This window comes from Bactrocera latifrons, unplaced genomic scaffold (assembly GCF_001853355.1).
Source record: "Bactrocera latifrons isolate USDA-ARS-PBARC rearing strain unplaced genomic scaffold, ASM185335v1 scaffold_14, whole genome shotgun sequence".
Taxonomy (NCBI): domain Eukaryota; kingdom Metazoa; phylum Arthropoda; class Insecta; order Diptera; family Tephritidae; genus Bactrocera; species Bactrocera latifrons.
In genome coordinates this window covers 1,274,983-1,288,644 of record NW_017534852.1, presented here as the reverse complement: position 1 = coordinate 1,288,644, position 13,662 = coordinate 1,274,983, and the positions used below count along the sequence as shown (strand labels likewise).

General features: G+C 32.1%; 1 protein-coding gene across 1 annotated transcript in view; it reads right to left on the bottom strand.

Moving 5' to 3' along the window:
- Positions 1-8,065: 8,065 nt before the first annotated feature.
- LOC108965364 (neuronal acetylcholine receptor subunit alpha-7) overlaps positions 8,066-13,662 on the bottom strand; it is a 203,608-nt gene continuing 198,011 nt past the window's right edge. The window contains exon 12 of the mRNA XM_018927711.1: positions 8,066-8,348. Coding sequence (XP_018783256.1) covers positions 8,264-8,348 — 85 coding nt within the window. The 3' untranslated portion in view covers positions 8,066-8,263. The remainder of the gene's footprint in view (positions 8,349-13,662) is intronic.

The following is a 13,662-nucleotide window of genomic DNA, read 5'->3' as shown; positions in this document are numbered from 1 at the left end:
AATAAATTATTTTTTACAAAATTAAAAACAAAAATTATAAGCTCAAAAGCGGATATGTCAAATAAAGCAATGAAGTGTCAAAATTATGGCGGGATGTTTAGGTGTTTGTTAAAATTTATGAATTGTCAGCTGTTTATAGTTATTTTAATGGTGGGTTGGGTTTTTAATTCTTCAGGTTTTTAAATAATTTTTTGTATTTTGTTTGTGTAGTGCAGTTAGGCTCAAATGAATTAGTTTAACAATTGTTTTCATTAAAAATAAATTGCATTATTTGTTGCGCAGGTTTACTTCTCTTTTAATATGTATTTATTTCTAAACATTTCTCATTTTCACAACAATTTTCCTAACTGTAAGCATTAATTAGAATAACTGTTTCGTGCAAATCATAACAATTAATTAACACTCTGTCTAGTTCTAACATATTATTCAGTTAGAGGTTTTCAAATATCCTAAAAATTACTTACTTATTTCAAAACAATTAATATTTCCATGGACACTCCGGCATGAATTCATAGCGTATCCGCTTTATTTACTAACCTTTATGCTAACATATACAGTTATATATGTTATAAATACAGCTCTTGGAAATTATTTTATTTTCTGTGCAAATTCGACATATTCGTGATAAGTTCCATACGCCATTTTGCAGTACCAAAAGATAGAGACAAGTAGAAAAAAATTGTACAGGGTGTCATTGTGTAGTCTATGTAACATTCTAAGTATCAATTAAATTATCTTTTCCTTAAAAGAAAATGTGTTTTAGAAAATGTGGCGAAAAAAATTCTAAGCGGCCAAAAAAATTTGAAAAAGTCGTTTTTGCATCGGATCGCGACTGGTGATGAAAAATGTATCTACTCGATAACGAAAAAAATCATATGTGAATCCGCTCCATCCAGCCAAATCAAAATCTATTATGAGAACGCTCGGCCTTATGTTGCAAGATCTTAAAGTACAGATTCAGAAGGTACTCGTTGGAATGCGGTTCACTTCAGAATAGCAAATCCACGGGGCAGATACTGCGGTAGAGCTCTGAAAATATTATTTTGCGTGCAAGTCAATTTAAAGCTAGCGTGCAATTTTATGCGGATTTTGAAAAAATAAAATGTTTTGACTTGGCATCCTTGGTATGTAGTTGTTACTGATCAATATTTTGTCTGTATTTGTGCTTCGTATTTATATTTCTGTTCAAAAAATTTTAGTGAGTTTATTTATGCTTATAAATCTATGAATACGTATATAAAAAATACTTGCAAACTTTTGTTCGGGATCAACTCCTAAACTACTAAACCGAATTCAGTAAAATTTAGCACACAGTGTGCAGTTTTATTCAACTTAAAAGATAGTATAGTTTGTATCTCAATTATCTTGCTTAAGAAAGTGTTAAGCAAGTTCATCTTTATATATAAATATTATGTGTCACGTTGTTTGTTCGCGAACTACTGAGCTGTTTTGAGAAAAATTTAGCACATTGTGTCCAGTTCGAACCAATTTAGAAGATAGTGTAGTAAAAATAATAAATAAAAACGCATACATAAAAAAAACAGTGAAAGCTCTATTAAATGAACTTCTCCATTAACCATGCACATTGGCCGGTCCCACAATGTGTTCATGTATATGTACAATCTATTAAGCGGACAACTCTATTAACTGGACAGAAAAGCTAGTAACCAAACATTGAGAAAGCTGCCTTTAATTCAATGAAATTTATTTGTATGAACATATTCAAAAATAAACCTCAAACATTTTCGCCTTTATTCGTGAATAAAATTTTCACAGTTTCACAGTATTGAATTGTTTATTACATGAATAATAGTATAAAATGTATACCACGACAAAGCTTGACCGGATCAACTAGTTTATGCTAAGAATTTGGTATAAAAAAATAACATATAACATTTTGTCCAGAATAAACTCCTAAACTACTGAACCGATTTAGGTAAAACTTAGCACACTGTGTGTAATTTGAACCAACCTAAAAGATAGTATATTTTATATCTCAGTGTACTTAGTGTAAAAATATATATTTTTAAACAGTTTGCTTTTTGCTAATTTATATGAAATTTATTATTTTTTCCACACACAAATAATTGCATGTTTTTTCGAAAACATTTTTGAAAAATAGTTTATAATTTTAATTTTGTTTTAATTTTGCTCCGCACAATGACATCCTGTAACTAACATAAATTTAATTATTAATTAATTAGAGCCTGTGCATGTTGTGTATTATTTAAACAAGTGTACCGCCTAACCGTAGCTTTGTGGAAATCAGTTCGTAGAATTTTTTTGTCAATATTATTTTATTTTTATAAGTTTACTGATAACATTTTTAATCTAAATTATTCCGTTTCACTTATTCCTTTTGTGTATGCAATCATATATTTAATAAACTAGCAACAACAATCATATATAAAAATTATATATATATTCATGTATATATATATATATTTATTTATCAATGGCATATCTTACTTTGCATACACGTCGTACTTTAATTTGAATTCGCAAATGATTTTGAAACTGCACATTATACATAATTCAGCATCGATGTTTAAGTATTTTAAATTGAAAATATACAGTGTACGTGAAAAGTTGGTGTACAATTAGTTGTATGCATGCATGTGTGGTTCTTTCATTTGTGTTTTTAATTGAATGTCTTAAAATATTTTCAAAAATATTCAACTTCTATGCTGCTTACATACATAATAATTTCTAAGTTAGTTGCGTACTTTTCCCCACCCTATGCAGTAAATGTGTATGTATGTATATTATTAACTGCCACAGTTTGTCAATTAAATTCGTCTTTGGTATCCTTTTTCGGCTGTGATTGGTTATGTTTTATACATTTTTTCATATTTGTTTTCTTTTTTATTTTTGGAAAAGGACGCGCTTTAGCTCTAACTTATTGTTAAATAGTATTTTTTAAGTAGTTTGCTAATACTTAGTAAGTTAAGATTTCAGTAAGAGTTAGCTCTAAGATTTTATGCTTAACATGTAGACAGTTTCATAGAAAAGTGTATTGCTAATTAAAAGTTTGCTTCACATACTTCTTTCGTTATTATCAAAAAGAAAAGAAAACAATACATACATACAAATACGCGTATAATAAATATTTTTATAAAAATTTGCTAAGACTTCTTCGTATTGAAAGAGATTAGTAGTATATATGTATGTAAGTGTATATCATTGGGTAGTGTTACGCGCAGCTAACTAACCATACATACACTTGTGCGCAAGAAATATACATGCTTGTTTGCACAAAAAATTGTTACGATTTCTTGTAAAAGTTAGTATTTAGTGTAATTAGAATACCCAATAAGTACTAAGCATTATTGCAACATATTTGCTATAGTTGTTGATTTCACTCACTTTTCTCAGCTTTGGTATACGCAAATGAGCTCGGGATCTACAATCATACATACACTAAATGTTGTATATATAGAGATACATACTTACAGATAAATAGTTATAAATATTATACAATGCAAAAGTAATTACTTAAGTTTTCTTTAGGAAAGTATTACATACATATATGTACTTATACGAGTAATTATGTACCTTTTATGAAAAGTGTGGGTCTCGTCGTAAACAACCTTGATTTTTTGTTCATTGTTTTTGAAAAATTTGATTGCAAAATTTGTTGCTTTAAAAAAGTATTATAACTATTAAAGTACACAGTTATCAGTTGAGTTTTTTTTTTTTATAATTTCTTTGGTGGAGGGATTTTCATTACAAACGCAAATAAGTGGGGATCGTGTTCGTTCCATGCTTTAATTGGGAGAAGCTTCCTTAATTTTCAATAACAATTTTTGCGTGTACTTGTGTATATTTGTTATTCTAGTTGAATTTTGTGACTTGAAAGAGTACTAATTAGTCTAAGTTTAGAGCGCGTTTGACTGTAATAGATAAAATGCATAGAAAGCTCAAGATTTTTAGCGCCACTCTACGCCTATAAGTTACATCAAGCGATACAGAAACGATGGGAATAGATTTGGAGAGAATGTAGAGAGCTTTGCAAATGTGGTGATGGAAGAAAGTAAGAGAAAATTACATAGAAAATGAATAATAAAAAAGTAAATAAAAAAAAAAACGATAAAAATATATAAAATTTGTTCAAATCCCTATCGAAATTATTTGAGAAAACATATTTTGTAAAAATATTAACACTGTATCAAGCTTACTACAGCTTCTACTAAAACGAAAAAATAATTGTATCTAATTATTGTACCAGCCTTTAACAATCGAGAGGCGTAGTGGCAATTTGAAAATTAAGAAAATATTAAGTATTTAGAAAATTGGCAACAGTGGCTAATGGGTTACCGCTGTGAGGTATTTAAAAACAAATTCATGCTTTATGTAGATACACATTAAATCGCACCATTTCATATGGGGAAAGTATTCAACGTACTGACTCCATGTCAGGTGAAAGGTTAAAATATTTTAACGTTGAATTTTTTTAAATCACTTTGGGAAACTATCGTAACACAGTAAAGAATATGTTAAACATGCCGAAGTTACGACGAAAAATGGAAACCCCCAGAGGTAGTGATATTTTTTTGAAATAAGATTGAGGTTTACGCCGAAACAATTTTCTAGTAAAGGAAATCCTTATAAGGATATTACATATATTTATATATACATATATTAAAAAGATATCCATTATTTTACAATCAATTGAAGGCTTTATTAAGCATAGTTAGAATGAACCGATTTAAAATATGTTCCGTTTTGTTCGATAACCTATTGGGATAATACTTTCAGTTGATTTTCATAAGCTCTGGGGAGGCGAATTTGTCATCTGCAAAATTATTAACTGGTAGTAATCACTTGGTGCTAGTTCCATACTAAAAGATAGGTGCATAAGAACCTCCAAACCAAGCTCTCGGAGCTTCTGTTGCGTCAGGAGATGTTACGATGAAACACAATTCCTGCTCTATAAGCCAAGCTGCAAGCTTAACCACTAGAAATTTCGCGATTACTTTGAAAAGTGTTATATAATCAACATTGAATTTTATTCTCAACAATTTTGATAACCTTGAAATCATTGTCTTAATTGTTTCGAAAGAGAGTTAACTTCTAGTTGCCGTTATTCACTTGATTAATTTATTAGTAAAAACAGTTATATCCACTTATTTAATTTAATTTATTAGTAAAAACAGTTATATCCATTGTAAATTTCAAAAAATGGATTTTTAGTTTGCAGATATCTTGGATGTATATATTTTTGAGAATATTCTCCGAAAATTTGAAGTGCATACGGCAAATAATTTCGGACATATGAGCGTATTTGTAGACCTTTCTCAATCTAAACTTGAAGCAGGGTTTTCTTGAAATGCTGCTTTCAGAGTCGGTGAGCACATTTTCTCGAAAACGGCTGAATCGTTCGTTTTAAAATTTTCACACGATTTTCTGGAATACATCTATTATTTGTCAGGTAATGATCGAATGAATAGATTTTGCATAATAATTTCGATTTTTTAAGCCCCTCTGAAGTATACATTAAAAAAAAAAAACGATTTTTTATCAAAGCTTAAAAAAAGCTTATTTAAATTTAAAAAATACTATATATGTATATTCATTATGATTAAAGAATTTTCATTTATTTCTATTTTTTGGACTCGATATTGGATTAAAAATTTGAAAGCAACATTTTTTTCAGAAAATCCATTTGACAAGCTTTAGCTTTAGAAAAAACTACGGAAGTATCATTCTGGATTCTTTAAAACCCCGTTTATTCATACTTAGTAAAGCCGAAAAAATTAAAATCGGTTTGAAAACAAAATTCAGTGTCAAATACAAAAATATCACTACAAATACTAATACAAGATTTTGAGTTAATTAAAATTTGTAGATTTTGTTTTGAAGATTTTGCTAAAATTTCATGATATCGTCGTTAAGAGGTCTGTATAGTATTTGGAAAGTCCCGATTACGGATTTGAGTCCAAAAATTTTTCTCACATACACTTATTTTTGTCATTTTAGTAAATGGTAGAAGTTTGACCCAAGTGACACAAAAAAATCTACGTGCTAGGAAATATTTACTACCAGTTTTGGTTTTAGCCACCCGGAAAAAGCAAGAAGCAATCTCATAACAGCACAAACTAGTGTTATTATTCAACAATTTTAATTTTTCTCGACTTTTATGCAAGCAAACAAAAATTAAAGTAAATCTCCAGTAGAATAACTAAATTTTAAATGTAATGTAAAAATGTAATCAAACCTAATTTTCCTGCAATAACTCTTCATTCTTTTGCGCTTCTTTCTCTCAATCGTATTATTTATTGCACTGATAACTAAATTAATTTCATTCGCTGCCTGCTTAATCTTAATTTTATTGTGTGCACTTATTTTTTCAACATTATTTTATTGTTTCTGTTTTCATAATTATTTTTTTTTTGTATGTAGTTTAGTGTTTTCATATCTATTTTTGCTAATTTCGATCGTAAATTATATATATAGTTGTTGCACCTGCATTTATTATTGTTCCACTCCCACTTTATACTGCTGCGAGTTCAACTAACCGGCGTACTCTACTCTACTCACTTATCTAGTGTTTGTTTCCCTTTGTTTTTGCAATATTTCTTTGTTTGTTTCTCTCATGCCTCCTTTACCAACTGCTTATTTCTATGCATATTTCATTATCTTAAATTTTATTTTTTATCATTTGTTTGTATTATTAAATTCTTTACAATACATAAATGCACATAAAAAATATTTCAATATCTCTCTTTCTCTCATTGTCTTTCTCACTTTTTCTCATTTAATTTATTGCAACTCGCTAACGTTCGCACTAGTTCTTTCGCTCTCGCTTTCTATTGATCTCTAACACACTTTTTCTCGACTAATTTCAGCTATTTGTTGTTTTTTGTTTGTTTAGTATAGTACTGGTATTTGTGCTTTCGTTTTCAATTACATTTAATTTAAACGCTCTCAGCAAACGCTTCATGCTTTGTGTGATTTATATTTGTGTGTGTGATTAATGCAGCAATTTTTGCGCTCTTGTGTTGGTTGGGTAGCTCTTGGCGAATTGTCAGGTTGCCTTGAACATTGTCTGTGTCTGTCTGCATACTCAGGTGTATTCACTATGCGTGCAAAATTTCCTTATTCTCTCATATGTAATAACTAATCTTATTTGTGATTAAATATATTTTTGCTCGCACTAATTGTTTGTCGCTTTGAATTTCGTGTAATATTGTATGAAATTAAGCACTTTTGTGTGAGTGTTTGTGTATTTCTATGTTTCATAGGAACAATCTCTGTCTTTTCACTTATTGTTTTATTTATTTTTCCTAATTTCATTTTCTATTTAATTTCATGTTTTAAATTTAATTTAATTATTACTTTTCCTTACTTTAATATTACTCTATGCTAATTAAAAATAATAATTACCTTACAGCTGTCTACATGCACAGTTCTTGTATAGTTTTTTCTCGCATGACATTTTTAACTTTCATCTTACATAAATAGTTTATAAAATAAGAAAACAACAATTTTTTTCACAATTTGTTACACTATAATGAACGCATTATTTGAAAAGTAATTTTCTATTTTCTTGTATTTATATTTTTTTATTGCGTGCTAGAAACAATTCTCGCATGCTATTATTATTTTCTTGGTATGCGGAATAGAATTTTTCCTATTCACATAAATTTACTAATATGTAAGTATGCAAATATTTTTTAGCATATCTTATAGTGTATGATTTGCAATTTTTTATTTATTTTCGCTATTATTTTATTTTTTTTCGAAATATTCAACATATTTGTGTACGGCAGTTTGTTTTGAAGTTCTTCTTATGTTATGTCGTAAAAGTAATTCAATTTGCTTTAATTAAGTAACCATTTTGTTGCCAGTTTCCCTACATACTATTACTTGTATATACATATATTTTGTGTTTTTTTTGGATTTTTTATTTTTGTTTTAATTTTTTGTTTTTTAAGTTTTAACTAGTTTTCAGTTTTTCTTAAATAATTAATTAACAATTTTTTTGTATTGATTTTTGTGAACTTTTCAATTGTTTTTCGTTTAATTTTCTAATTATTGAATAGTTTCATCATCTTCACTAAACTACGACTATGTAAGTGCTAAATCTCTTTGAATTTGCATTGCTCCTCTCGTTTATTTGCTTTTTTTGTAATTATATAAGTGATTTTTCCTCTGGAAAAAATAAATATTAAATATTAAATAATATTAATAATACTACTAAAGTATGCTGTTTCCATATGTCTATCCTAGGCTTATGCTTAAACCTTGTATGCATTTAGGCTTATTGCACGATAATGTGTGGAGCCGACAGCAGAACGGTCACTGTTGCGATAATTGTAAAGAGCGTAAACACAATTAAACAAAATCTGTAAAGAGAGGAAATTTTTCATTAAAATTACAATTATTATTATGTTGTGGTTATTTACATTATTATATACTTATGTATGTAATTATAACTATGGTTTTTAACTGTATCATAATTAGGATGAAGTCATGTGTAGAAGTTCAGGCAAGTGAGGCAAGTTCTCTGATCGCCATTCATTTGGAAGTGGCCAGAAACGATTATTTTACATAAGACTCTAACAGTTCACGACTTCCGGTCTTTGACCAAGTATCCCCTGGGTAGCCTAAAAACATCCGTTTGAAGGCGAGCTAAAGTGAGAAGGTGAATAGCTCCTCCACAGTGTTGCGCGGCCCTATTGATGACGACCACGGCAAACGAACTAAGGATTACGATTCGAAGTCCCTTTGGATGAACGTCTAGCCCTAATCCACATCAAAGCGAAATTATTCAACATATGGCTGATTTGCACTCAAGCCGCAATGGAAGAAAAGGATGATGTGATAAAAGATGTCTTCTAGTAGCGCACCTATGAGAGCTGTTCCTATCATGATGTCAAAATCGTGCTTAGCGACTTTAACGCGGGGACGCACAAAGAAGGTATCTTTGGCGCAATGGTCGATAAATTTAGCCTCCATGATGAAACATTCCCGAATAGGTTGAGGCTGAACGACTTCACAGGAGCCCGAAATATGGTTTTTTGTAGTACTAGATTTCAGCGTACGAAAATTCATCAAGCTACCTGGCTGTCTCCAGTTCGAGAAGCCATCAGCCAGATCGATCATGTTGTGATAGATGGAAGACAAGTCTCTAGTCTTTTAGACGTACGTACGTATTCCATAGAATAGAATCCCACTCGTCTTCGTACAGCAAAAACACACTTCAACATACTCAAGGTAGGTTCGACGTCGAGAAGCTGCAATCACTACAGACAGCCGAACGATTTTCCATTAGATTTGCACTACTGATCCCCAAGAACACTCCTCAGCAACTCCGTATAAGAGAATTATGGGATATTTCAAGCTTTTTAAGAACAGCTGCAAAAGAAAACATTGGTTTTTGTAAAAGACAAAAGAACAGCTGATACGATGGGGAGTGATGTGCCGCAGTGAAGAAAAAACAGATTGTCTACCTCGCTATGTTACCATCGACCACAATATGTGCGGGATGGGATAGATACCGGAAATTTAGGAAGAAAACGAGACGCATTTGCAGACAAAAAAAAGTCCGAAATGCTTGAGTACGAAAAGCTTGATAAGCTGGCCGATTGGGGTCATGCTCGAAAAATCAACGAAAAGATGTGGCGACTAACAGAAGGTTTCAAGAGAATACTCTTGTAGAAACTCGAGAGGTGATCTAGTGAATGATTCCCAGAGCATACTGAAATTATGGAGGGAACATTTCTCCAATATGCTGAATGGCAGTGACAAATAACCAGATATTCACCATGCCCCAAATCTTGAAAACGACCCGTGAAAGAGAATCAGCACGCATCACCTCTTCGTCGATTTCAAAGCTGCTTTCGACAGCACATTATTTGCATCAGCGAAATCAATCGCTGAAAAGAGATTTACGAAGTTTGAACAAGGCGAAATGAACACCGAGGACGATGCAGGCAGGAACACCCAAAAGAGGCTGCTATCGACGAAAACATAAAAAGTCACAAAAAAAATTTCAAATGCTCGTAAAGTGAAGCTGTTTGAGATAACAGCCACTCTAAAGATAGCAACTCAATGTGTAAATTATATCAATCACGAATATTTGGGTATGAGAAAGCTCTTTGCAAAGAGAGTGCCAGGCGAGCTTACTTTTGACCAGAAAAACGGCGAGTTGGTGATTAAAATCTGAGCTTTTGCGTTGATATGTGACATGGATAAAACATGGCTCTATCATTTCACTCCAATCGACAGCTAACCGAGTGAACTGCACACGATGAACCCGCTTCAAAGCCTGGAAAACGCAACATTTGCTTGGCAAGGTTATGGCGCCTGTTTTCTGGGAAGTGCACGGAATAATTTTTATTGACTACCGTGAAAGAAAGGATCGCCAACAGAGACTATTATCTAGCCTGTTTGAAGGAGGAAAACGCCGAAAAACGGCCGCATTTGAAAAAAAAAGACTATTTCCTGTCAATAGATGCCCGCTGGGAATATATTTTCCTCAAATGAGGAGGTGATCGCCGAAACTGAGGCCTATTTTTAAGTAAAGGACTTATCATACTACAAAAATGGTATGGAATGAGTGAATTCGCTATGATCAGTGTATCATCCTTGCATAAAACTAGTATCTTGAATAAAAAAACGAATTTAGATAAACAAACGTGTTTACTGTTGTAGGCCGGGGACTTTTCAATTGACCTGTTGTCAATAACTAATGACGATTCAAATATGTTCAATCACGAAATTCTATGAAAAGTATTTCGCATCTTTATGTTAATTTCGAAAACGGAGAAATATTTTCTGTCGAAAAAAATTAGTTTGATTCAATATGCCGAAAAAAGTCGATTTTACCGCATAATGTACATAATAGGTTATCAAAAAAGTCTTGCGGCATTTCTTGCGGTATTTTTTATTGAATTTTCAATTTTTCATAAAATTTTTTTTGATGACACATGCCCACCTCTTGACCAATGCTACGTCGACAATGCCTTCCGGAGCATGCCGCATCTTCGACCTCTATACCAGAACGAAAACGTTGAAACCATCGTTGTGCAGTGGAAATGGAAACTGTATCGAGTCCATAAACTGCACAAATTTTTTTGGCGGCTTGAGGTGCAGTTTTGCCTTTATCGTAGTAGTACTGTAAAATATGCCGAATTTTCTCTTTATTTTGCTCCATGTTTGCGACGCTATAACTCACGAACGACTTATAAGAACCGACAATCGATCAAACACGTGTTAGCGCGTGAAATGAGCTTTCCAAAAAGGTATAGCATGTCCCGATGTGACGAATAAAACTAGAACTACGCGCTCTCAGCGCCACCTAGCGAAAATACCGCAAGACTTTTTTGACAACCTTCTATTATTACTTATTAAACTTTTATAAATTCTGTGGTCTTTTATTAATTATTAAAACATAAAAGAAATCGAGGAAATGTCTAGGATATTTTGTAAAATTTAATTTTACGAGCAAGCTGATATCGTTTATAAACATCTAAGCATCCGAAAGCTCTGTGTAACGTTATATCGGCGTTCTATGATTAAAAACCAAGAACGGTATAATGATTTTGAATTCTGTTTAGAGTTATTCCATTGCACGAACTCGTAATGAACTCAAAAATTTTCTTCGTTACATGACAATGGATAAAAACCTCCGAGATCCAAACGAAAGTCTAAAGTCATTAAAGTGGTCTGAACCGAATGGAAACCAGTAAAGAAAAAAACGGCGAGTTTTCAACGTTACAGCACTTATATTTTGGGACACGATATTTCATATTTCCGTAAAGTATTTTGAAAATAATATTAATAATATTGTTTAAGGGCGAAATAACGTAGAAATGATCCAAATGGGTGGGTGGAGAAATGTTGCGACAATGAAGAGTTTATCACCGAGTCGGAGATCTATTCAGAAGTAAAAGAGAAATCCAGCAGCAATAAAACTTGGAAAATTGTGCACCAAGAATAATTTGTCCTACTTTTCTCCTTGAATGTTACATCTCAATCACTTATTCAAACACTGTAAAGAACAAAATCAGTCTTTATAGTATTCGTTTTTCTAAACTTTTTAATTTGCTTGAAAATTTCAATTTAGTGAGATAGTATTCTACTACGGTAAACTCCCTTTTATTTTCTTTTAAAATTTTAGGAGAAACATTGATTCCTCCCTAAAATGGGTAACTATAACAATTTTATGTGAAAAGCGTGAATCCATTGAATAATCCCATTAATGTCTAAACGGTTTCGGAAAAGTTCATAATGGATGTAAAGATTTTTATTTCATACGATAGTTAGCGTCAATTAGAAACTTTGAGTGAACCCAAGTCCTGCTCTACTTTTGTTTTCCAATACAGAGGAGGCCTACCATAAGGTAAGGTTGGTACCATATTGAATACTTTCAGAGTAGCAGTCTTTAGTGGCTTTACAATCATATAACTGACGACTCGAGATGGATGAATGACCATTGAAAAGTCATTCATTCAATAATTTACTTGATTTCAAGTTCGCTTTAAAATTTATTAAAGCGTCAAGCGAATTTTTCGAATAATGATTATGTTCATACTCTCCTGATAGACATTTGCCTGAGTTTCTTTTTCTATTTGTAGTTTACGTTGATTCTGTCTGCCAAATGGAGTGCCCACAACTTCTTATATGATTTGCTTATTGTGTTTTGAGTTCTGCTTTCTCCAGACTGGATAAAGAAGCGAAGCAAATGGGCCTGGTAGTGAACGAGGGCTAGACGAAATATTTCCTGTCATCAAACAAACAGTCGTCGCACTCGCGACTTGGCTCCGACGTCACTGTTGACAGTCATAACTTCGAAGTCGTAGCTAACTTCGACTATCTCGCAACCAGTATTAACACTAAAACAATGTCAGCCTCGAAATTTAACGCTGAATAACTCTTGCTAATTGAGAAGTAAAGTCCCTTTCAAAGAACAAAGATCTATAAGTCTATCATCTATGTTGGACGAAGACAACATCTGATGAGACGACGTTACGAGTTTTCGATAGAAAGGTTCTGCGGAAGATTTATGGCTATGCTCGCTAGGTTATGTCATCCGAATGGTACCCGCCTGGCGAAGTAGAGGAAGATCTCCACTCAGTTGGAAAGACCAGATGGAGAAGGATCTGGATACACTTGGAACCTCCAATTGGTGCCAAACAGCGAAACGGAAGACCGAACTCGGTTATAACTGCATAAGCGATCTACGCCAATCAAGAAGAATAATATATATTCTAAACACAGTAGAAGTTTTTTGTTCTCTACCAGAACTTTTAGGTCTTTGTGGAAATAAATATATAAAGTAGCAAAAAATTAAAATCAGAGAGGATAGTGTAACTTGAACCGTAACTACAAAAATATTTATGAAATCTTAATCGATTACTAATTATTGAGAAATACGGGTTGTGTTCAAAAAGTATCGCGAATTTTGAATTTTCGCGGGTCGAATATCGAATTTTTTGTGCCGTTATGTTGGTACTCATGTCTCTCTTGGGAATGTTCATTTAATTGTTGACAGCTGCTTTGCTTGCACGTGTTTTGGATCGTCTTCGATTTTTACCTATTCAAAAAAAATGGATCAAAGAACCTGTATCAAATTTTGTGTGAAAAACGAAATTAAGTGCGCGGATGCATTCCGAATGTTGACTGTGGCATACGGAGAAGCTACCTTGGACCGAA